Genomic DNA, 23,604 nt, shown 5'->3' on the forward strand with positions numbered 1-23,604 from the left:
ATTAAAGCTGCCATAAACCTTCAAAGACTTAAGGGCTGTTTCAACATCCAAATTACAAAACAGCCCAGTCACAAATTACAAAATTAACTTGGATGGTTTAAATAAAGGGGAAAAAAATAATAAACCATGTGATTCACTTCAATATAGATTTATATAGGAAAGATCATTCTCTTGACACACTGTCTATGGTTGTGAAATGGGAAATTTCAGTATTTTAATTCATGCTTTGATATTTTGGGTCCTAAAGAGAAGCAGCTGACTGGGCCCCTGTTAGACCACAACCCTGCTGGGAGAGAAACTGCTCAAAGCCATTTGCCCCCCAAAAACTCTAGGAGATGATGGTGGTGGAAACCAGACTCTAGAACCAACTTAGAAGAAGGTCTTTTTGAAAAGAAATGTATTTTCTTCATAAATACAGTACAATTACATTTTACAATGTCTTTTTACTTCCTAGACATAAAACCACTAACTTTTACAAAAGAGTTCCTATACAAATACATGAAAAGAGACTCCCCCTCTCCACAGCCCCCTGTCCCCCCAGCCCTGGCATGGAGCAAACCCCTGGGCAGCAGGGTGAATCCCAGGATAACCTGTGCCAGCCCCAGGGAGAGGAAGCTCAGTTATCCCAGGGTTTTCCTGCCTTGTGTCAGTGTGGAGAGCCCTGGTCCCCCTGAGCCACCACAGGTGTCACCAGGGGCTCCTGGAGCACGAGGTGTCCTTGGAAATAGGTCTGGCCTAAAATTCTGTGAGTCCCCCCAGCTCAGGCAGCCCCAAAAACCAAAGCAAAGGCGATTCCAGCACAGACCCCACGGGCAGAACTTCAGCCCCACCACACGTGGTGACCTCAGTTTCCCCCTGCAGACTCCTGGGGAACAACTCACACATCCCCTTGAGTCCCCTGGCACTAAATCACTGCTCTAAACCCCCCAGGAGCTGCCAGGCTGGAGTTCTTTAATTTAATAACAACATTGGGCCAGGTGGAACAGAAGTCTCTGGATCTCAGGTGGTTCCCCGAGCAGACAAACCACAAAGGAACTGCCCAAGGGAAGGACTTGGGAGTTTGGCCTTTCTGTAAGCACTGGAAGAGGAAAAAAAAAAAAGAACTAAACTTCATTTTCTTGTTTTGCTCTACAAAGAAGAATATGTGGCTTTCTTTATAAAAGCTACAATTCTGCTTCTAATACCCGAGTTTAAGAAAAACTCTTAGTCTAAAATTTTGGTTTGCAAAGGTCGTTGCAATCATTGTTAAAAATCACTTTCTACCAGAAATAAGCTCTACAGAAGGCAAAGGAACTAGATGTGCAGTTTGTCTCCTTTAAGCAGTTTCTGTTTTAAAAACAAAATAAAAATCTGTACAGAGACTGAAGACTGTGGTACACATCTTCCTCAAAGCAAGCAGCTCGTTTACATTCACATCAGGATGGCTCTGAGGAAGCTCCAGGGGAAGAATACATTCCTGATGGCTCCCAGTTTGTCAGCACAGGAAAATGACCTCCAACTTCCACAGCAAACTTTGGGGCTTTTTGCTTTTTTTGGAAGAAATTGAAATGACAAAATAGGGCAAAGAGCCTGACTTAAGCAGCGTAAAACTGCACCATCTTCCAAAATGACTTCAGTGGACAAGGAACTGCCAAGGCTCCTGAAATCCTGATGGTTCAGGCTGTCAGAGACAGCCTGGCTTCCATTTCTGGAGGAGATAGTTGCTGTATTTTATTCACAGGAAGCTATTATGTCCTTTTTGATTTGTAAAAATAAAATGCAGTGGCACTCCACTTGAAAACAGTGAGCTGCAGGGAGGATAAACCAATTATTTTCGTCTGAACAGACAATACTGATTGGGGAAAATCAGTTTTCTGAAAGAGGTCTTATCTGTAAATTATCCAAATTTCCCAGATATTTTAGAATTACTGTGAATCAAGTGAGTTTAACTGTTTATTTAGAGACCTACAGTCCTAAAACTTCTTTCCAGATGCTGAGAAGTATTTGTAAAGATGGAATATAACTTTTCCTGGCTCTAAAGGAAGAGAAAAGCATTCAAACATTTCTCCCCACTCTCACACAGACACTCAATGGTATTTTATTTCCCTTGTTGTTCATTTTAAGCCAAACCCACAAAATACAATATAGATATTTATGCTGAAATGGCAAAAAGATGGACACCTTGAGCTGATGAGAAAAACTGAATTTTCAACAACTGTGGAGGAGGAAGAGAAATCAAATCATCCAGGGTGGGCATTACTTCATAAAGTGGGATGGAATTAAGCCAGGAGAAATCAGAAGCAAGACATTCTCAGGGATGAGAAGGAAGTGGTGGTGGTGGTGTGTGCCTAGAAAAGAGTGGGGAATGGTTCAGGGAGGTCTGGAACTGTCTGGAAGGACATTGGATGTCCTGATGGAAGGGGGCTGTGCCTGGCCACAGCATCTCCCACCCCACCCTTTGCCACCTCTGCCTCCTGCAGGACTGGGAAGATCCCCAACCAGTAGCAAACCTGCTAGAAACCAGGGGAAGTGTTTTCCTTGGATTTTAAGTGATTGTGATCAGAAGGAAAGCTCAGGGCTGACCTTTAGGCACCACCTGTGAGGAGAGAGGCACCTCCTCTCCCCTCCCACTGTGGAACTCCTGTGATCCCTGTTGGTCTGCTAAGGCCATTGCATTTGAACACCACAGCAGTAGTGTCAAACAGCAATTAAAGACATTCACTAACTCTGTGATAATTAATTGCTGGATTTCCTCATTTCGGGGGTGAAACAATCTGAAATGAAAATTTTGCTACTCTAATGCTGCACAGAAAGCTGAAACTAGCCAGGTTCCCAGTGTGTGACCACTGGCTAATGAAATATTTTAACATTCAAGTACAAAAAAAAAAGTAGTTTTTAACAGAAATTAATATTGAAGTGTTTTAATAAAATGCAAATACAGTAACAAAAAAAATACTCATGTACTTCTATTGGTCTTAATATCTCCTTACAGTTTCTGTAACCAAAGCACTGCTGCATTTGTGATAGTTCCCAAAAATCTGGAAGTGAACCTCATGACTTAAATATGTAACTTTCTTCTGTAATGCCTCTGGGACCTTCTTGAAGCTGCTCTCTCCACTCAGATGAATTAAAGAAGTATTTTGAAAGGAGAGAATCTGCCATCTGAACCTTTGCATAGAGCTTCTCTTTAAAGCTCTACCTCTGAGGCTTTGCTGTGTGAAAAAGAATCCAGTCTCTCCAGAAAGGAGGGACATAGAAAGTTGAAGGGCATTTGAGATACAGAAAATTCTGCTACAGAGAAAGATCTCCACAAATGCAGTAGATTAAGTTGTTAAATCTGAAAAACAATAGGGCTTCCCACTGGAGCTATGGTAAATTTGAAGCAATTTCACTAAAGCCAATGGAATTACCATGTCAGAAATCTGATCTAACAGATCAGGGCTGGGCCTGTAAATTCTCCTTATTAATTTATGTAAAACATGAATGCAATATATTATTTACTATCCACTGTACAAATTATTGAAAAAGTACTTAAGTATAAAAGTGTGGCAAATCTTGCAAAAGGAACTACAAATATGAAATGCGACATTAATCACCGGAGTCATTTGTTTTAACAATGAAATAATTAAAAAAGAAATTTGGGAAGTAGAAAAAAAAAAATGTTACCACACTGAAAATGGTAATCTTTTCAGCCTATGAACATGAAATACCTATTCTGAGTTCTTACACTGAGAGGAAAGAGGAAGTGAAAGGGAAATCTCCCTTGGTCACAGCTCAGATTTAGAAAAGCTTCCCAGAACACCTGTATTCCAAAACCATTAAGTGATGCTCACAACAATGCCCCTGCTTCTGATCATTTTAAGGCCATTAAGCTCACCTTACTACATTCAAACTAAACATGTAACCAGCACCTGTGAGAGCAGGTACTTCTGCTTAAGAGACTTTAAAAACACTGAAATGAAATATCAGATGTAGTGCACCTAAGGTCTAGTTTTTTTCTCCAGATGTTACCAGATCCAGTATTTAAAAAATAAAAGGGGAAACTTTCAAAGAACAAGTGTTACGGGTTTTTTATAATTTAGAACAAATTATAAATTAACCTGACCAAACTTCTGAGACATAATATACAAGAGCAAACAGCTGAGTGTTCTTTTATTACTCAGGTACTACATTTTTTTTTTTCCCAATAAAAATGTCTTTTAAAAATTTCTTGCTACTGTTATCCCAGCTCAGATCCTGGTACAGCCTTTCAGATGAGGTATTCTACCATCTCTCCATCTGGGAGGTCCTGCCCCACAGTCTGAACAGGGGCTTTTCTTTCAAGAGTGCTGGAGTGGAAGAGTGGCCCATCTATGTGATGAGGAAAAACAAGAGACAGACAATTAAAGGTGTAACTTCAATGAGGTCACAAATATGATATCCATATTTTAAGCCATATCATTGGCCATAGACAGCTAATAACTTCTTTAGTTTTAAAAAATTCAATTCCCACATGTGCAGCCAGACAAATAAAGCTATTTTATCAAATTCCCTTTGGGTACCTCCCACTGCTACACAAATCCACACAAAACTGGAGTGACTGCATTTAAACCAATGCAGTCAGGGTGGATTTTCACCACCAGACCTGTTCTTCCTCCATACCCATTAAACAGCACAGCATGGGCAGGAGGCAGAGCCCAGCCAAACGCTCTCTGCCATCAAGAACAACAGCATTGTAATGTGTCTGTAAGGAGAAGAGGCAAGGTTGTGTAATCTGCATTGATTTGGCAGAGTGGGCTGGAAAATGAGCAGCTCTTGCCAGCTGGGAGCTCTGTGGGAAGCAAATTCAGCTCCTGGGACAGTCACTGTCAACTGGATCTCCAAGGCTGAAGCTGGTCCTGTGACTGTGATGGTACCAGGACAGCTTTATTGTGATAGTTCCCTCTCTCCTGCTTCTCCCTCCCCCTCTCTGAGTCCACCTGGCTTTGGATGCCCACTCAATGCAATGGCCAGATTGAACAGCCCATTTTCATGTCTTTAAACCCCACATCCTACTCACAACTGACTTCAGAGCAGACACTGACTCACAGACTGCCCAGGAATTTACATCTCCCTGTTCTCAATCCTCAGATCTCGCTGCACCTCCCTGCCCAGTGTGCCCACGTTTATGCTGCCACTCTTCAGGCTTTTTAAAAATTCCTTCAGAGTGCTTGGGACCACTCAAACACCATCACACTTGTCCCTGAAATCAACTTCTCCTCACAAAAACTAACCCCAGTTTGCCTGGAGGGAGAAAGGGACGTCAGGGCTGCCCCAGAGATGGAGAGTGAGTGGGGGAGGCTCTCCCCTGGGGCTGGGGCTGAGCTCTGTTACCTGTTTTCTCTGCACTGTAGGTCAGGTTGGTGCTGGGGAGTCGTGCTGGGGTGGGAGCTGCAGGGGAAGGAGCAGCTTTGCCCTGCTCACTGCCCCGGTCTGTCTGGGTGCTGCAGTCTCTGCTGCCTGTCTTGGAGTGGGCTGACAGCAATGGTGTGGAGGGAAGGACAGGAGAGGGGGTGGAGGGGATGGATTCGGAGCGATATTCTGTTCCCAGCAGAACACCTGTGTGGGAAAAGGGAAGGAAATGTCACAGCCACAGAAAACTAATTGGTATCAGCTCTGCACTGATTGCTCAGGACCTGGAAAGCGCTCCCTCCCTCAAGAGGCAGCACTGCTTTGCCTTTCCACAGCACCTTCCACCCCTGGGTGCTGAAGTACCCAAGGAATAACAGTGTCCCCATGTTGCTGTTTGCAGGTGGGCACTAATCTGCACGCTCTGAAATCACCAGCAACAGGTCCTCATTTACATTTCAGGGGTTTTTACTCTCAGTTTTGGGCCTAACTTCCCCCAGGAAATAAAAATCATCTGGGATTTGCTTTGTTACAACTCCATTTCCCAGAACAATGCTGTTGAGCCATTCCAGACAGGAGTCAAGTTGGTGCAGGCACAACACTACAGGATAGAAATCCTGATTAAAATCTCTGCTCCAATTCAAGGAGACTTTACACCTTCAGCCAGCTGTGACACCCAGCTGAAAGCAAGTGCTTGGGAACCCTGAAAACTGTATCCTAGACATCCCAAAAGTCAGGTGGCAAATTGGGAATAAAGGCTTAGATATTTAATGGCAGAGCCTGACTATCAGAAGTCACTATTTACCAGAAGTGACTAAAATAAGCAGCTATTTCAAATGTGTCCCATCTTGCAGCCAGCATTTACTGCAGGCCAGGCCAGCTGCTCTATCTGTCCAACACATCCTCCCCTGCTGCTCCTGCCTCCCCTCCAAGCAGTGGCTCGTGTATCAGAATTGGAATTCGGAAATTACCCAGGCTGCCCTTCCAGCTCTTGTCCTCCCTCTTCTCCTCCAGGATGGGGGTGCTGCTCAGCGTTGAGGAGTGGGACAGCAAGCCTGAGCCAGCATTGGAGATGGACATGAGGGACTTGGCAGGTCTCATGGAGGAGAGCTGCTCTGTCTTGCCAGGCTCCTTGCGCGAGCGCTGCTGCAGCACTTTGATCATGGCATCCTTCTCGATGATCTGAGCGTGCAGGGTCTTAATCCTTTGGGGGAAGGAAAAAGGGCAGTTTGAGTGTCTCCCATCTCACTGGACTGAGGTCTCAGTGTCCCCAAGGCTGTGACTAGGGCTCCCTTAGGCATTTGGAGAGGTCAAGAGAGGATGCCAGGAGAGTGTCCTGAGCACTGGCTCCTCTCTGGCCCACAGAGCAGACCATGTGAGAGAGTGTGATACACCCACCCACCTCTGGCTGCTGGAAACTGCTCTAAACAGCCATGGAAGGAGCTCTGAGACAAACCTGAGAGTTATGGGCAGGACATGAGAACAACAGAAAGAATTAACACACTTTGGGGAGTCTGCACTGGGCGTAACCCCAGGGAAAACAGCTCTGTGAGCCTGTTAAGGGGTGGCTGGAGCCTGGGGTCTGATGAAGATGCCCTGAAGACAGAAAAGGCACAAGCCAGATGCAAAAAATCTAAGGCAAGACTTTTTTACATTAGCCCTTGGTATCAAGACAGGTTTTAGATTGCTGTGTTTATAGTTCCTTGGCCAAATGAGTGTCTGGCATTTGACATCGCTGCTGCTGGTGAAGACACAAGAATTTCTGGTTCTGAGGCGTCTACCCAGGCAGTTAATTTCAAATCCCTGTCCCAAAGAAGCCAGGTAGGACCAAAGGGCACTTTACCTTCCCTCCATGTCGAGACATCTCCTGTTGGCCAGCAGGATCTCCTCCTCCTCCTTCTGGATGCGAGCCTCCAGTGAGGTGTCGTAGCTGGGGTTGGGTGAGTGGTTGATCACCGTGGTGTCCCTGTGAACAAGCAGGACAGCAGATGAAGGACCTGCTGAGTTTGCTGCTTTCCCCCCAGCAGCACAAAAATACTGCTCAAATGGAACAAACAAGAACATCTACTTCTTGTTTTTTAGTTTAAGCGGGCTCAGTGTCTTCCAAAAATCCAACTCTTAACTTCGTTTGTGTCCTAGTGAAGAAGGATTACAAAAACATGAAGATCATGACAATCACCTCCTGTCCACCTCAGGCCACTGCCTCACTGCACTACTCTAAACTAATCAATGAGGCAAATCCAATGACATGAGGGGAAAGGAATACCAGGCACTTTTCTTCTTCTTTTTCCCTTCCCCTTCCAACAGGGGATGTGAATATCAAAGGGAACAAGGCGTGGAAGTTTCTTAAGTGATCCTAAGCAGCTTGGTCCAAAAAATCTGGAGTAGGGTGAAAAGAGTTTCAGACTGATTCCACATAATGCTTAATGTTAAAACTGTGATAGCTGGTCAGTCCACTAACCAAATAATGAGTATTTCATTCTGCTTGTGAATGTGGAAGGGCATGAGAAGATCATTCACCAAAGAAACCCAACCTCACCCAGTTCCTGCTGGGCTCTAAAGCATCCTTCCTGCAACCTCAGCTTCCCAAGGGATGCCAGTTTCCACTGTTAAAGAAAAGGGAAAGAAATCTGGACAGTGTAAATGAGGCTGCCACTGGAATTAGTGGAATCTGGATGGAAATGGAAAAGCAGAGGCTCTTTCCTGACTGGACAACATTCTTGTTCATTTAATGAAACCTGAGCAGGCCTAACACATCCCCTCCCACTCCATGATAAACAATAGACCAGGCCCCAACTTATCAGCCCACGCTGAAAATATAACATGGCCTCTAAGCACAAGCAGCAGCAGGAGCCTTTAGGGAATCTCTGGGGAGGTGGAAAACAGTGCACAAGAAGCATCAATACCCTAAAATAACAGCTTCCTTCTGGAGCAAGATAAGATAAGTCTTTAAACGCTAACACAGCATATCTGCAGCTTCACCCCTGTAATTCCAGTGTGATCTTACAAGCTGGGAAGCCAGTTGTGATAACATCCCTATCTGGATTTGGCTCATGAAACAATCTACACTAAAATCTGCTGTCCAGAACCATAAACTAGTGAGCAATGAAATCACATGCAAGCAAGGCCTGATGCTAAGGAGTTGCACTCCAGTAACAGCTCTTGTTTACCAACCAGCTGAGGCACTTGGGCCAATTACAGCTGTAATAAGCGTTTCTGTGCAGTTGTCTTGGAATGGGAGCTTGTTACCAAATTTCAGACACCCTTCCCACCCCCACAAGCAGTGCTTTCCATACACAGCAGAATGTTTTGAGCAGAATTTCCTCGTAGATGTTTCTGGTTAGTAACCAGACAATACCACAAAGTAATTTGCAAAAACATTCTGGAGAACAAGGAAGCCATTCAGGGTGAATGATGTGAATCACCAAGCTCACCCCATCTCACATGACTTCAGCAAGGACTGATTCCTGTTTTAAAAATAAAATAAAAAAACCCAAGCCTCTTCTCCTTTGAATCAACAGCTTCTAGGAATGGTTCAGAACAATTCTAATCTGGAAGATGGATCCTGCATGTGGAGGAATCTCCCCCTGGAAAAACGTTTCTGATTGCTGGCAACTGCACAGCTCCCAGGAAGGGCAGCCAAGCTCTGCTTGCTTGCAGAGTTCTGAGGAGCTGTTCAGACCACAGGGTGAGCAATCACAGAAGGATGGCATGACAACATTGCTGGGTGGGAAATATGACATTCAACTGGAAAAAGGAAATAATCCCAGAACTGTGGAAAGTCCCACTTACCTCTGAGCAGCCACAGTCGCAGCTGCATCCAAAGCAAACTGTCTCATCACACTTTCCTCCAAGTATTTCTGTTCCCACTTGGTCATGTCAGCTTCCAGAGCAAGGATCCTCTCTTCCTTCTCACGCAGGAGCTCCATGAGCGCCGTGGCGTTGTACTCAGAGACATTGGCAGCCTGAGATGTGCCCTGACGCTGATCCCCAGCAGGAAAAAAACAAACCAAACAAAAATAGAAGTCTCAGGATGCAGCTGTAAAGCTCAGGGTTGGCTGGTTTGCTTTTTGTCACTGGTTTGACACAAGAACCCCCTCCCAGAGGGAAATGCAGTGGCTTTATGCTGTGTTGGCAAGGCTAACAAGAAAATACCTGAGATGGAAAATACTCATCCAAGGTCTTTTTTTTCCATGTGCAAAGCCCCAAATAAACATCCCAGAGCTGGACTGTGCAATACAGGTGTGATGTGCACAGCCCTTCTAATGCCTGATCTAACACAGACTGACTCCCAAGTGCTCAGCAAGGCACTGACTAGTGTCAACCCTTCAAAAAAAATACAGCCAAAATACTTTTAAAGCATTTGATTACTAAATTAATATGATCAGTGTATAGCTGGGACTGAAATAATTCAGTTGTAAAGCAAGATTTGGAAGGCAGGCAGTGTCCCCTTTCAGAGTAAGGAAACGTGGAGATTTGTTCAGATAATAGCTCAGTGAACAAAAATTGCAGTTTTATATGGAAATCTCATGTGGGATTAGCAAGACACTTGACTTAAAAAATAAAATAAATGGTTTAAAGGAATAGAAATCAGGCAGGCTAACTATTTTATGCTGAGCTCAGAATTTTTAACCGTGACAGGAAAACAATTTTTTTGTGTTGACTTAGGCTCAATGTAAAAAGTTGTGGGGTTTAGAGTACCTGATCTTCCAGAAGAGCAACAGAAAAGTTTATCAAATTATTGTAACTCCTACTAAAAACCAATGCAAAACCCCCAGATTTAAATATCTATTCCTATGCCGAGATGGAAGCTAGGGAATAAAAGTAACCTGAAACTAAATGTGATTTAGAACACAGGCCTGCATCCTATTTCCAGTAAAATTCAGACACCTGACAGTTCATCTGTATTTCACACAGGCTGAAGTAAATGCAATTCTTAACACACCTGCACAACCTACTTCTCATTCATTATTTTCACTGAAGAAGACTCATAAAAATGTTGCAATTCAGTCTAGGTGAAACTCCCATCTATTTCCATCAACTCCATTTATAGAATTAGCTTTGCTAGTTTAGTCTTGTGTGCTTTTTTTAAATTCAAAAGATTTTTGAAGGGCTAGTTGTTAGTGAATTTTATATAAAATCCCAAACTGTGAACAAGATTTTAAAAATAACTTCAAATAATATAACCATGGTATTTAAAGTTAAAGCAGCATGTAGCTATGAGGCTATTTCTGCATCTTGTCACAGGATGGATTCCCTATTGCTCCTTATCTTAATTCTCTTGTTGAAACAGAATTAAATCAGGTAAAAGCAATACAATGGCCAGGAAATCCATGAATCTAACTAGTGAGAAAGCAGTTTTTTAACAATACAAGATAAAATCCACTGCCTTTCTGTTCTGTGGGGGGCAGGGTGCAACCCCCCAGGAGGCCAGGGGGTACCTGCTGCATGCGGAGAGATTCCAGCTCCCTCTCCAGCCGGGTGCGCAGCCGGTGCTCCAGCTGCTCCCTCTTCTCACACGCTGCCTGCAGCTGAACCAAGGCCTGCTGCATCTTCTCCACCTTCTCAACATAGACCTGCTTCTTTTTCAGCTGAAACAAAGAAAAGGCAACATAAACAATGAGAACGAGTGAGTGAACTTTGAGCTTTGCCACCAGCAAGGAAGAAGATGTCCAGGTGACTTCCAAGTGATGGGAGCCCATAGGAAAGATGGAGAGAAAGTATTTACAAGAGCTTGGAGAGACAGGACACAGGGAATGGCTTCCCACTGCCATTATCCCATATCCCAGAGGCAGATGGGACTTTGGGAGGAGTTCTCCCCTGTGAGGGTGGGCAGGCCCTGGCACAGGGTGCCCAGAGAAGCTGTGGCTGTCCCTGGAAGTGTCCAAGGCCAGGCTGGACAGGGCTTGGAGCAGCCTGGGATAGTGGAAGGTGTCCCTATGGCAGAGGGTTGGAATTGGATGATCTTCAAGGTCCCTTCCAGTCCATTCCATGGCTCATCACTGCTGTCAGTGGGCTCCAGCCTCCTGCTCTGGACTGGACACTCAGGATGTTCCAGCTCTGTCCCAGCTCTGCTTTCCTGCTGGGTGTATTTGTCCTTTCTGTCCTCAGTGACCCCATGGTAACAACGAGGAAACTGAGGAAATTATCTGTGGCAATGGACTAGAAAGGGCACCAGGGACTGAACCAGTGTTTGAGTGACTTGACACACGTTTCCAAGGTAACTGCAGCAGTGTTTAGAGCTGGTCCCCAAGTTGGGAACGCTCCCAGTGCAATACTGAAAATTGCTGGTAGCATTTTTACAAGATTAAGCAGAAACTGAATCAAAACTTGTAGTGTCCTATTGCAGTCTGACCACAACAAAATTACAGGCTCTAAGTACACACATGGCTCTCCCCATGCCAGGTTTTTATCCAGGTTTATCCCAGCAGTCTGGACATTCTTCCTGGCCTGAGAGGTCCTGCTCTGTTCCTGCCACTGCCCTTCCATCCTCCTCCACTGTTCATCCTGCAAGCCAAGCTGCCACCCTGCCTCACAAGAAACAACAAAAACAGCCCCCCAGTAACTGTCTTAGGAAGGTTAATCCACAGTTCAGGCAGACAAAAAAAACAAACTAAAATATGACTTTTTAAAAAAAAATAAAATAAAACATATCCAGCCCCCGGTTCTATTCAGGTACAGGGAATACTGCACACCTGTGGGCATTATTTTCTGTTTAGGAAAAGACTAACAATTGGAATTAGCTGGCCCTAATGTGCAGCAAATCTGGGGCACTGCTTTTGTAGCTCTGATTGTCATAAACCCTGAAATACAAAAATAGCAGGAAGAAGGCAACTTTTCCCAACAGTCAGAGCCAAAGCTCTAGAAAAGCACCACAATGCAAAACACAGACTCCCTTATGTGAGTTCAAAGAGCTGCTCTACATCTTCATGGAAGAAAAGTCCACTGAGGGATATTAAAGACAAAAGACACCACTTTTGGCTCAGGAAGTCCTTCTTGGAAGCAGAAAGTATTCTGGGAAAGTATCAGCCCCATTCTGACAGTGCTCCCTAGGAATCTGCTCTCAGCTTCAGCAGACACAGGATATTTGATCTCAACAACAGGAGCGGTTCTTACATCGCACCTTTGTTCCAAAAAGCTCTTATCATGCATTTCTTATAAAATTTTCCCTTTTCTCACTCCTGTTCCTTCAGGCAATGAGAAGAGCAGAGACAGAAAAATCTCCCAACACTATTAATCCCAGACATAGTATCCTTTTCTTCTCTCCATAAAGTCAGCAGGCATCTAATCTCACAGCAGGAATGTTGCTGCCTTAGAGGATTTTCCCCAAGCAAGAATTTTATAATAAAAGTTACAATAAACAGTGAGCAATCCAGCCAAAGGACTTCTCACCAGTGCATGTACAGTAGAAAGGTATTTTTTTTTTCTTTGATTGCTCAAGATTTCAAGCTTGTTTGGAATGGGAGGGATGAGAATATTTTAATGTAACTTAATAGTCTGCAGAAAATCAATAAATATGTTATACTTAATAAATCTTTTTATTCCAGATCATAGTACTTGATAACACCGATTTAAGGTGTGTCAGACTCCACTAAAGTGTGGATTAATGCACCAGTTTTAAACTTAGATTAACAGCAGCTCAAAGAAGCCAAAAGTGATATAGGGTCAGCAGCAGAACCCAGGAATGAAGAGCACTCAGCATCTTGGGTTTTGACCTGGACAAGAGTGAGGAGCAAGTTGATAAACTCACTAGCAGTGAAATACCACGCATGGAGCTGAAAAATAATCTCTTCAAAACCAACTCTCCTCCGTCTCTTCTTCATAAAAGAAGTTAAGGATGAGGTGATGGACATTTGGTCTCATTACCTGCTACAAAGCATTTAAATTTCTGAGCAGTTTTTTAACACACAGGCAAAATCCTGCAAAAGCAGCCACTGACAACATTTTACAATTTCACAATTAACAAACCTGAGTATGCATATGTGTGGATTAACATTCTGGCCTGCATTCAAAGAATACCAAGAGCCCAGCCAAAAAGCAGAATTAGGACACAGAAATTCCACTGAAACATTCACTTTGAACGTGCTCCCATCAGCCAAACCTGCAGGTGAAAAGTTGCAACACAAGCTGTTGCCCAAGTTCCCAGCACTGCCTGCACACGCCTGACTCGGGCACCAGACCCAAAGTACAGGCACAGCTTGTTCAGTGGCTTTGCAGAAAGACAACTTTTTTTTTTTTTTCTCCCTTCACAAGATGCACTTCTTCCAGCATCAGGAAGAATTAGGAATGTTGGAAGATTTAGGGCTGGTGTGTGTATTCTTTTCAACAGCTTAAAACCAGAATTAATTCACTAATTCCTCAAGTAATTTTCAGGTTCTTGGAACCCAGGTGTTCAGTAAGCTTGAAAGGCATGGGATGTGCTCCAGACAGCTCAACTTTCCTAATGTCTTCTGCCAGAATTATCCTTTCTCTACAAGACAATCTCATTTCATGCACTTGCTGCTCTCAGTTAAGTCACTGCATATTCTGGCACTCATTTACTTCTGCCACTCTGCTACTGCAAGTATTTGTGAGAAAAATTTACCTTTCTGTGAACCAGGATTCTCCAGAAGTGGTAGAAGGGAAATCTAAATCTCTACAGTTTTGGTTTTCATCTCTCTGACTGGATCTGAACTCTCAATGTAAAGAGGATCAGGAATGATTCTGCCAGGCACAGAGGGATTTCATTACCAGAAATCGAGAACATGATCTTGTTTTCCTAAGACAGGAATTGGAAACAATTTCCTGAGTATTGCCAGGGTGCTGAAGACATAACTAAGATGGGAAGAAGGAAAAAAGGCAGCATGCTGAGGCTTGTTCTTGGTCATTTGCCATGGATTCCCCACCCTCTCTCTCCTAGCAAAGAACCAAAACTGGCTGCTCAGTGCCAAGGGCCACAGCAACATCTACCAGAGCAGGGATGGCATCAAAGGACACAGGAATTCTCTCCTCTGCATCAGGCCTTGCAGTGAACACGTGCTCTAGATAAGAGTTCATTCCTGAAGCTTTACAAGGATGCAGTCACACCCTTTGGGATGTAATTTTAAATAAATTTGACAAGATAGTAATTTTCCTTTTGATGGTACAGCATTTAACTAAGAAGCAAGCTCATGTTCACATAATGTATCATAACTGCTTTGCCTCCAAGGGTGTTCTGAAAATACAGAACATTTTGTTAATGAGAATATCTTTATTTTAACACCTCTTTATGATGTAAGGTCTCAAATAACCTCAGTGCATGTCTGGAAACACAGCAGGATGACTGTATCCATTCCCAGCATTTCCTACAGCATGATTCTAATAATGTCCTTATCCACTCCAGGTCAATCTCTGAGTGCTTTGGAAAATGTCCTAACCAAGCATCAGAGGTCAGGCTATCATTTTATCAACAAAGTTTTCTAACTAAACCAATGTAAACAGGAGCAGTCACTCTCCAGTTGCCATTTACTACAAAGTTTATGTAAATTCTGCAACGGAACTGAGGACAAGAAAAATAAAGATGACCATGACTGGCCTGGGCTCCACAGAAATCCAGTGCACAAAGAGCAAAGCAATGCAGGGAATATCCCTGAAAGATTCCCTTGCTGCCTGATCAAGTATTTCCAGCTTTATTTAATTTCCCCTCTCCCTTGGCATGTACTTGCACAGTCTAAAATGAGTGGCCAAAGACAAAGTTCTCCTCTCAGAAATAGGGGATATTTGATTATTACTACAAGTGCCCAGTACAAAGGGGATTAAAACATTCTATAAGCCATTCTAAAATCCTGTTCCTCATTTATTTAGGCTTTGACAAACCATGCAATGCCTTTCAGGGACCCCGGGTCCTTGCAGAAGGAAAGCTCTGAGGAGGGCACAGAGGTTTCATGGAAAGGGAGCAGGGGCACACGGGAATGAGGAATTTTCACTCAGGTCACAAGGCACAAAGGAGGCTGCAACATCCTCCAACTGGAGCTGCCTGTGCAGGACAAACACAGCCCTGGACACAGCAGGTGAGGGGGAAGGATGTTCTTTTTGGAAAGAAGTTCATTACTTCCAGATGCGTTACTCAGCAAAGATTTATATTATTTTTATTTTTTTTTCCCTGGGAAAGAAGAGAAAACTTCCTGCAATGATTCAGAATTCTCCCAGGCATTTTGTCAAACCCAGCCATTACCCTCTTCATCTTGGACAGCTCCTATTTCAGCAAATTGGTAACACTCATCAGCATCTGCTTGTCTCCCACCCACTATTTCTGATGTCTTCAAAGTCCTTTGTTTAATATATTCAGGGTGTTTTCATAACATTCTGAGTTTATCCTAAAGCTGAATCCATTCAGATGCAGCTGAAAATGTGTTTCCCCACAAGAATTTGCCTGCTATGGCAGAAATGTACTTAAAAAAAAACAAAAAAGAAAAAAAGAAAAAGAGCCAGCAAGCACGTTTAAATCACCTCACCCTCTTGCAGTTGGAATATATTTCTCTAGGATGCCTTTGAACCCTCAGTTTGTTTGAATTCAGGCCCAACAAGGCGCCAGTGGCCTCAGCAAGAATTCCTGCTGAAACAATTTGGTAACACTATCCCCTTGCTAGGGAACAGTGTTTGTGGCATGGGAATGTCACAATGTTGTCGCCCCGTTTGTTTGTGTTAAAATAAAGTTCTAACTCTCAAAGCCACCTCTGGAAAATCACTAACAGGCAGAATATGTGAGATAGTGACATGGCAATAAAAAGGCAGCTCTGGCACAAGAATGCAGCTCATTAGAGGGAACCAGGCAAAACAGGGAGGTTTCTCTCCTCTGCACCCAATCCATCCAGGAATGACAAGCCATGCAAAAAGTGTCTCTCTTAAAAGCAACTCTTTGCTGAAAGGAATATTAGATACCTCTCAGAGTCTACATAAAACAAAGCTGTGGAGACCAGGAGTATCTTTTTCTAGACCCAGGGAAGTGACTGGAAAAAACTAGACCAGGCATCAAGCAGACAGCTCTCCTTTGGGTCTCCTCCCTACAAGCCAGAGCTCTGTTCTGAAAGTACCTCAGGCACAGCATAAAAAGTACAATAGATGTCAATTATTGACATCTGGGAAATGTATTTTTGCATTTCCCCCCAGACAGAACTCTCAGTGTTATCAGAAATAGAGCATTTTTTCTCTCCACAGCTGCACAGTGAGAAATGAACGCAGTATCTCAGCTGGTATCTGCTTCATGTGGAATTCATGTGGCTGACAGATCTTAGAACTTTTAAACAAAAGTAATTTTAGAAAAGATATTTCATTCAAACTTGTCCTCTCCCTTATCCACCAGTTTCTACCCATTAGAGAGGTCATCTTGTCTCCTCTTCCCACTGCAAGGTATGTGTGTGAGGATGGCAAAGAGCAGATATTTTTATATCTGCTTTATATTTTATATATTATTTATATATATTATTTATTATATATATTATTTAAATTTTATATTTTTATATCTGCTTTTTATATAGTGGTTGTCACTATTCTTCAAAGCTGTCTCCTTGAGGCACTTGGTAAAAAAGTGGTTTGTAAAGCAGTGGAGCAATGGAGTACAAGTTACTCTACTATAAAAAACCCACAAACCTTTCTTAAGTTGGAGTGTGGTCTTCCATGGTACAAATTAAATAAGGTAAGCAGAATTGACCAAGTTTGGGGGGAAAAAAAAGTAAAACCAGTAGCACTTGTAGCCTCTGCACTCAGCAGTTGTGGTTAGATAAAGTATTTGGCACCAAACTCCCTCCTGCAACATTCCAAGTCTGGTAAGGACTGGCAGCAAGTCAGCATTCACTCAGTGTCAGGTGGGTCAGGATGGTCCTTTCTGCAAAGCCAGCAGTTCTGGCCCTGGCCTAGAGCAAAGCCCAGCTTAACTGCTCCATCTGCTCCAGGCTCTCAAGGTGTATGTGAGCAGATGGGGTTAAATCCTGTGTGACCACCCACAACCCTGCTGCCATCACACTTGAGACCCTCACAGCAATCCATGCTCCAAAATGAGCAATATTTCATTGTTTTAGCTCCAAATATTATTCTCACTCTTTCTGACTGTGATACACATTTTTAAGCCAACATACGTTTTGCCTCAAATATGTTCAATTTATGTCAAATGCATTACATGCAATGAAAATAATCTGAAGTTTTGATTCCAGAAACCACAGACCAATACTTCACTAGAAACAATTTTAGCAAGCTGCTGATTTATGCAAAACTGTGGAACATTTACTAAAGGGAAGAACAAAAATAGAGAAGTGAAAATAGGGGTTAATAACTGTGTATCCTTATGGGGAGTAGAGAAGTAGTAAAGTTTAAATATTATATATAAAACATATACATACTTAGCAATTCTGTTCGTAGACACATTTAAGTTTGCTTTAAATATTTATGATCACTCACTTTATTTTGCACTTTGCAGAAATAAACCCCACACTATCAAAAATTCTAATGGCAGTTTGTACTAAATTTGAAGAGCCATTTCACCCCTGCTAACAGGGGAAGCATTCTGTGAATGTCTGCTTTTGCATCCAACTACTGATCATCCCTTATCTCTCCTTTAACTTGGATGCTAAAATCCAGTATATATAAAAACCCTCAAAGCTCCACAAGTATAGACATTTTACAGATGGGTGGTTTTGTGCAGACTGGCAATTCAAGTCAAGGGTTTTGAAAATAATCTAAAGCTCCAATTCCAATGTAACATTTAAATTCAGTTATGTTCATGTATGGCTTATAGCTCTCCCTAGAATGGGAATATTCTTTTTATAAAGGATCTGGTGCTTACAAAGCAAGGTCACTCTGCTTAATAGGAAGTCAAAATGGAAAGGGTAAAAAGAACAGCTGAAAACTTACATTACAGGATGCAACAACTGAAATATGCATCCCTCCTCAGGCCTTGAGCCAGAGTAGCTGCCAAACCTGAGCCTAAGAAACTCCACCCTCTTTGGCAGGACCAGTTTGGAAATTCCTGACACTTACAGGGACTAGTCACTCAGATTAACCTGGCCAGAATAAAGAAATCATCCACAAATTGTTCCTCTCTCTTGGCCACTGAATGCCACTAACTCAGAATTGTGCTCCCAAGCCCTCCTAAAGGTGCCCTGAGCTCTGAGCAGCTCCTTGGCCGCCTTTCTGAGTTACCAAACAGCCTGGGGATTGGAGAACTTTCCACACTTCAACGCTAATGAGGCAACAAATGCGTTATAATCCTAAGCATTTCATTAAAAAGCGATTTGAGAAACCTGCAAAAGTGACTCTTTACCATTTGTTTCCACTTATTCCCTCTCACCTCTAGGAAAAAGCAGAGTTAATTCCCGCTCCCTCACTGAGACACTTCCATATTTATCTACAGCAGGAAGGGTGGCACTTCCTGCACACCCTGGGATTCGAGCAAAGGTTGGATGCATGTGACCACAAGCCCTCATGCAGATCATTTCACTCTGTGTCAGCCTGTGTGTGTGTTTTTAAGCTATCATGCAATTTAGGTGACTTACCCATTTCACTATTCTACCTAGGCAGAAATACTTTGTCACAGCACTGAACCAAATTCTTCCAGTAAAACAAGAGTAGTCTTTTGAAAATAAAACATACAATTATTATTACCCCTCAAGGCTTCAACTTCAATGTGAGGGAGCCAAAATTAGTGCCTACACAGAGGTTCAACCCAGCCAAGTGCTGTGTGTGCTGGCCCAGCTGATCAGTGACTCCAAGCATTTTCCAGGGAAACCACGAGGATGTCCCATGTACTTGGGAGTAAGTGACACATCAGACTTTTAAATAAAGTGCTGAAATTTGAATGAAAGCCAAAGAGCTCCAATACATTGCAGAATCAATTACAATCGTTTGAGAGCCAAGGAGAGCCATGTCACATGTAAATTACACTATAACCTAATGCTCCCTTGTCCCCTGAGTGAGTGCAAGGCTGCCAAGCCAGGCTAAAAGAGGTTATGACAGCAGGTAAACCCTCAAGAACCTCCTAAATGAGCAGAGCAGGTCCAGGGGAGATCCAGAGGGACTGAGGGAAGATTTTCATGAAGACATTTTCCATGAAGAGATCCTCCATGAAAATCTTAATGAAAAATTAAGGACACCAGAGAGAGACACAGGAAGGTTCAGGGGAGAGATATTGAGACAAATCCAGAGCTCAGAGAAGAGCAGGCTAAAACTCAGAAATGAGCTACACCTGTACCTGGGAGAGGAGGATATTCACTTAGCATTTGATCATTCCTTCTCTGTTGGCACAATGGGATTCTGAAGGGAGAGAGAACTAAAAGCAGACAAGGGGAGGGTTTGAGGAATGTCTCTGAAGGCAGCAAAATTCAGGTGGACACAGGCACAGTGCCCAGCTGAGGGTGACGCTGAGTGCTGGTAGCCAGGGAGATGGCAGGGCTAGAGAACAAATCTGCACTGAGGAAGTGTGCTTAGTCAGGAGATTTCCTCCTGAGACTCTCCATGGAGGAAGAGCAGGAGTAAAGGAAGCAGAGGCTGGAGTGGGAAATGAAGCCTTTGAGAGGAGAGAAGAAGGAGGGAGGAAAGGATGGACACCGTGACGCAGAAGGGCACAAAGGTGAGAGCGACAAGTGGCAGGGACAAGGCTACAAAAGAAACTTGTGAAAGCTGCCCAGCTAAGCAGCTCAAAGACATTATCCCCTCTTGGGAGGAAAGGGAGAGAAAACAACTAAGGTCATGCCCAGCTTATTAGAAATGCTGGGCACCCACGGAGATCTGCACTGTCCCCACACCTGGCAAGGGGAAAAGCAGCATTCATCTGATATTACTTGAAAGTCCATCCAGATCTGAATTTCTGCCAAGTTCAGCAGGTTTCCAGGGCTGAGATTCCACTTCCAGCCCACTTTTACAAGTTGAAACAAAAAAGAAAACAAAATATGGCTGCTTAGACAAAAGCATTTCCAAGAAAATAGAGATTTGTGGCTTATCTGTTTAGCTAGTCAACACAAAGCTAAGCCGATAGAAACAGCTTTGAAGAAAGCAGATTTCCTTACAAATTCCACAAAACAAACTCATTCCCACAGCCACTTTTGCTGGAACACAAAGCCACTCTGGCTCCTCTCAGCATCCTTACCTCCTCCTCCAGTTTCACCACCTTGGCCTGAGCGTTGTTCAAGGCCTGGTCTCGGATCTCGATGTGTCTCCGCTGGTCCTCGTTGGTGGAGCGGGCAGCAGCCAGCTCTATTTCCAGTTTCTCTTTTTCCCGCTGTGTCTCCTTGTCTATGGATAAAAAAGTGATAGTTATCAATGCACAGCACTTGTCTCTGCCCAATTTGCAGGAGCCTTTCACTCCAGAGGTAAAGGGAAGATTGCACTGGGACTTCTCACAAGAAAGAGAATGCAAATCTAGTGCTAAGAGGGAAAATAAAAGGACATGGCTTTCAAGGAAGAGAAGGACCTGTAATCCTGAAAAACAAGTATGGTACCTTCAAGCAACCATGTGCCACAAAGATAGTGAGAAGGAATAGGAGGTGCATCACTCAGTACAGTTACTCAGGTAGTTTGCTGTGATTATACAGATTGTTAGTGAAACTTGGCACCTCTTCACCTCTGAGCTTTCAGCAGTGGAAAACAAACGGAGTAATTTTAATATCTCAGGCTGGGGAGAGAGATAGCAGACTGGTGTTCCTGAAAAACTTGTGTTCCTTTTTTTTCCACACTGACCCTTCAAACTGGAAAGGGGTTCTGTCCCTTCTTAGAGGAACCCCCTGCAACATCTTCAGAGGAGTCAGAAAACAAATCAGCAGTGAGAACTCCTCAGTCTTCCTCTATTGCCTGTAAAAATGATCCCCTGGGCCAGAAGTGAGGTACACACATCTGTTCTGTCCCTTCTCAGAGCAGCCCATCCTTTTCTGCTGCTCTCCAGGAAGAGCTGGATGCTTTTGGAGCAGCAATGCTGAGTGTTGCAGGAACAGTCACTGCCTTCATAAAAAAAAAATAGATAGGATAAAAATAATTGGAGAAATTATCACACAGGGGTGTGAGGCAAAGCCACAACACAGAGCTGATGTCCTCTGTGTATGTTGCCATTCCTAGCTCAAGCCAACCACCTCCAAAGATAACATTAACCCACTTGCTGGAGACACAACCACAGAATACTCCCTGGAGTGATCTACACCCAGCACTGATGACACCAGAGAAACTGCATTCCAGAAACCAATATCCCACGACAAAGGAATGAGGACAAGGAGTGGAAGGCTTGAAAAACAGGAACGAGGTGCTGGGTGTTAGGACAGACTGCACATGGAGTACACAGGCCCATTTGTGCAAGCATGTGCATAACTATATTTACAGGACCACAATTACTCCCTTTCTTCTGCCAGCAAAGAGCCAGGAGCAAAGCTTTAGCAACACAGAGTAGCTAAAGATTCCCTTCTGCCAGGGAATCAACACAGCCCACACACAGGTTGCAAAACAAACCTGTCCACCAACAGCACCAGGAGCTCTGCAGAGCAAGCCCTGACTGCAGCTCAGAGCCAGCCCAGGACATAAGGACAAATGTCATCACCTGCTTAATTTTTTTGCCCATCTTTTCCCAGCATTTCTCCTCCACCCAGGAACGAGTTGCTGCCAGTGTGAGCACATTAAACTGTACTGCAGAGACTGAGCTGCATTGAGACAGGGTGGCATTGTGCCAGCAGGTATCAGTCAGTGCTACCAGGCTGTTTGTTAATCTGGAAATGCTTGCAGAGAGGCTTTTGGAGGTTTTGTTGGAGACTTTTCCCCAAATGAGAACTGCTTCATTGACAAGTGCCTGCAGCACCCCTAGAAATGCTGGGACTGATGAAATGCAGCACTGTGGCTTCCATGTTCATCCAAAAGGAGAGGCCCCACAGCTTTGACCCCTCAATTTTTCTGGGTGCACCTATGAACCTCAGTGTCCACCCAGAAGAAGGAGAGACTAAACTCCCAGACTTCCCAGTACCACCAGGGAGTTTGGAATTCACTCCCTGACAGCCATTTGCTTGCAAGGCAAACCACAAGGAATAAGCTAAAGATGACATAAGAGAGGAACACTACAATCTGTCAGGGTAGCTGCAGTGTCTGTTACACCACAGGAAAAACTCTGTTTTGCAATTTTATTGCACTACCTTTTTATATAACAATTGGAGAAAAGTGAGCATTGTCAGAAGGGTGGAGCACACTGTGGGATGAGAGAAAAGTTGGCTCAGCACCGTCGGCCTCAAGACATTTCAGAACAAAGGAAAAGCAGCATTTCACACCCATCATTTTGGTTTGCCTTGTGATAAATCCACTGCTGTGGACAGAATTCCTGACCCTCACCCAGCCCAGCAGACTGCAGGAGCGTTCATCTCCTTTATTTTTGCTGAACAGGATAGGGCAGTGACAAACTAAAGAGGAAGGAGATAGGAGACCTACCAGGCTCCTCTCCTACTGGCCTTGACTCGTGCCAGGACTCCTGTCAGCCTGGGAAGGTTTAATTTCAAAGCTTTCAAGGAATAAAATAAGTGGATAAAGTATGTAAATTATGGGGTAAACACTAATTTTACAGTTTAACTGCAAATTACCTTTGCTCCAAAATCTCTAATAAATCCCATCATATGGACTTCACATACGGACAGAAAAATAATTCTTGAATCCCTCCTCCTTTCTCCACAGCCAGTTTTGGACTGCCACTGCCCTGATTTCTGTGCTGGTAATTAACCTGCTGCACTGTCCTCCTTCCCAGGGTGACTGGAGCTTTCCACTGACCCATAATGGCTGTGTGACTCACTTTGTGCAAAGAGCTGGGAGATGGTTTTCCGATTGTCTTCAGACCCCTCAAACTCCTTCTCTGCCAGCTGCTTGTTGGCTGTCTCCATGCGTTCTGCAAAAATATTCAATGAAACCAAATTAAATAATTTAAAACTTCCAAGCATTAAGCTATATCTGTTCAGGGCATTCCTGATGCTGGGGGAATGGATCTCTTAATTCCAAAGCCTATTGGAACTTGATGCTCACTCTTGAAATGTTTCTAATTATGTCCTTAAGGAAATACACTCAATGAGACAAAGCAGGTTGAAGTTCCAAAGAAATTATTTTAAGCATTTATAACATAGAAGTTTATTTTTTCAATTTATACCTTTATTTTTTCCACACAAATAAATCCTACCATGCAATTAAAGGATCTCTTATAATTTTCCACTAAATCTTAACAGAAGATTACTGTTGTCCAATTACCCGACTTGAGGGAATAGTATAAAATCCTAAAAACAGCTTAACAGCTCTGCTGCTTCA

The 23,604-nt window shown here is 43.5% G+C and overlaps 1 protein-coding gene across 3 annotated transcripts in view; it reads right to left on the reverse strand.

Moving 5' to 3' along the window:
* Nucleotides 1-380: 380 nt before the first annotated feature.
* AMOT (angiomotin) overlaps nucleotides 381-23,604 on the reverse strand; it is a 60,215-nt gene continuing 36,991 nt past the window's right edge. For all 3 annotated transcript variants that reach the window (XM_015626576.3, XM_015626575.3, XM_015626577.3), the window contains exons 6-13: nucleotides 23,102-23,194; nucleotides 20,441-20,586; nucleotides 10,788-10,937; nucleotides 9,139-9,329; nucleotides 7,190-7,312; nucleotides 6,318-6,550; nucleotides 5,332-5,556; nucleotides 381-4,329 (exon numbers count right to left, since the gene is read on the reverse strand). In XM_015626576.3, coding sequence (XP_015482062.1) covers nucleotides 4,229-4,329; nucleotides 5,332-5,556; nucleotides 6,318-6,550; nucleotides 7,190-7,312; nucleotides 9,139-9,329; nucleotides 10,788-10,937; nucleotides 20,441-20,586; nucleotides 23,102-23,194 — 1,262 coding nt within the window. In that variant the 3' untranslated portion in view covers nucleotides 381-4,228. The remainder of the gene's footprint in view (nucleotides 4,330-5,331; nucleotides 5,557-6,317; nucleotides 6,551-7,189; nucleotides 7,313-9,138; nucleotides 9,330-10,787; nucleotides 10,938-20,440; nucleotides 20,587-23,101; nucleotides 23,195-23,604) is intronic.

This window comes from Parus major, chromosome 4A (assembly GCF_001522545.3).
Source record: "Parus major isolate Abel chromosome 4A, Parus_major1.1, whole genome shotgun sequence".
NCBI classification, from domain to species: Eukaryota; Metazoa; Chordata; class Aves; order Passeriformes; family Paridae; genus Parus; species Parus major.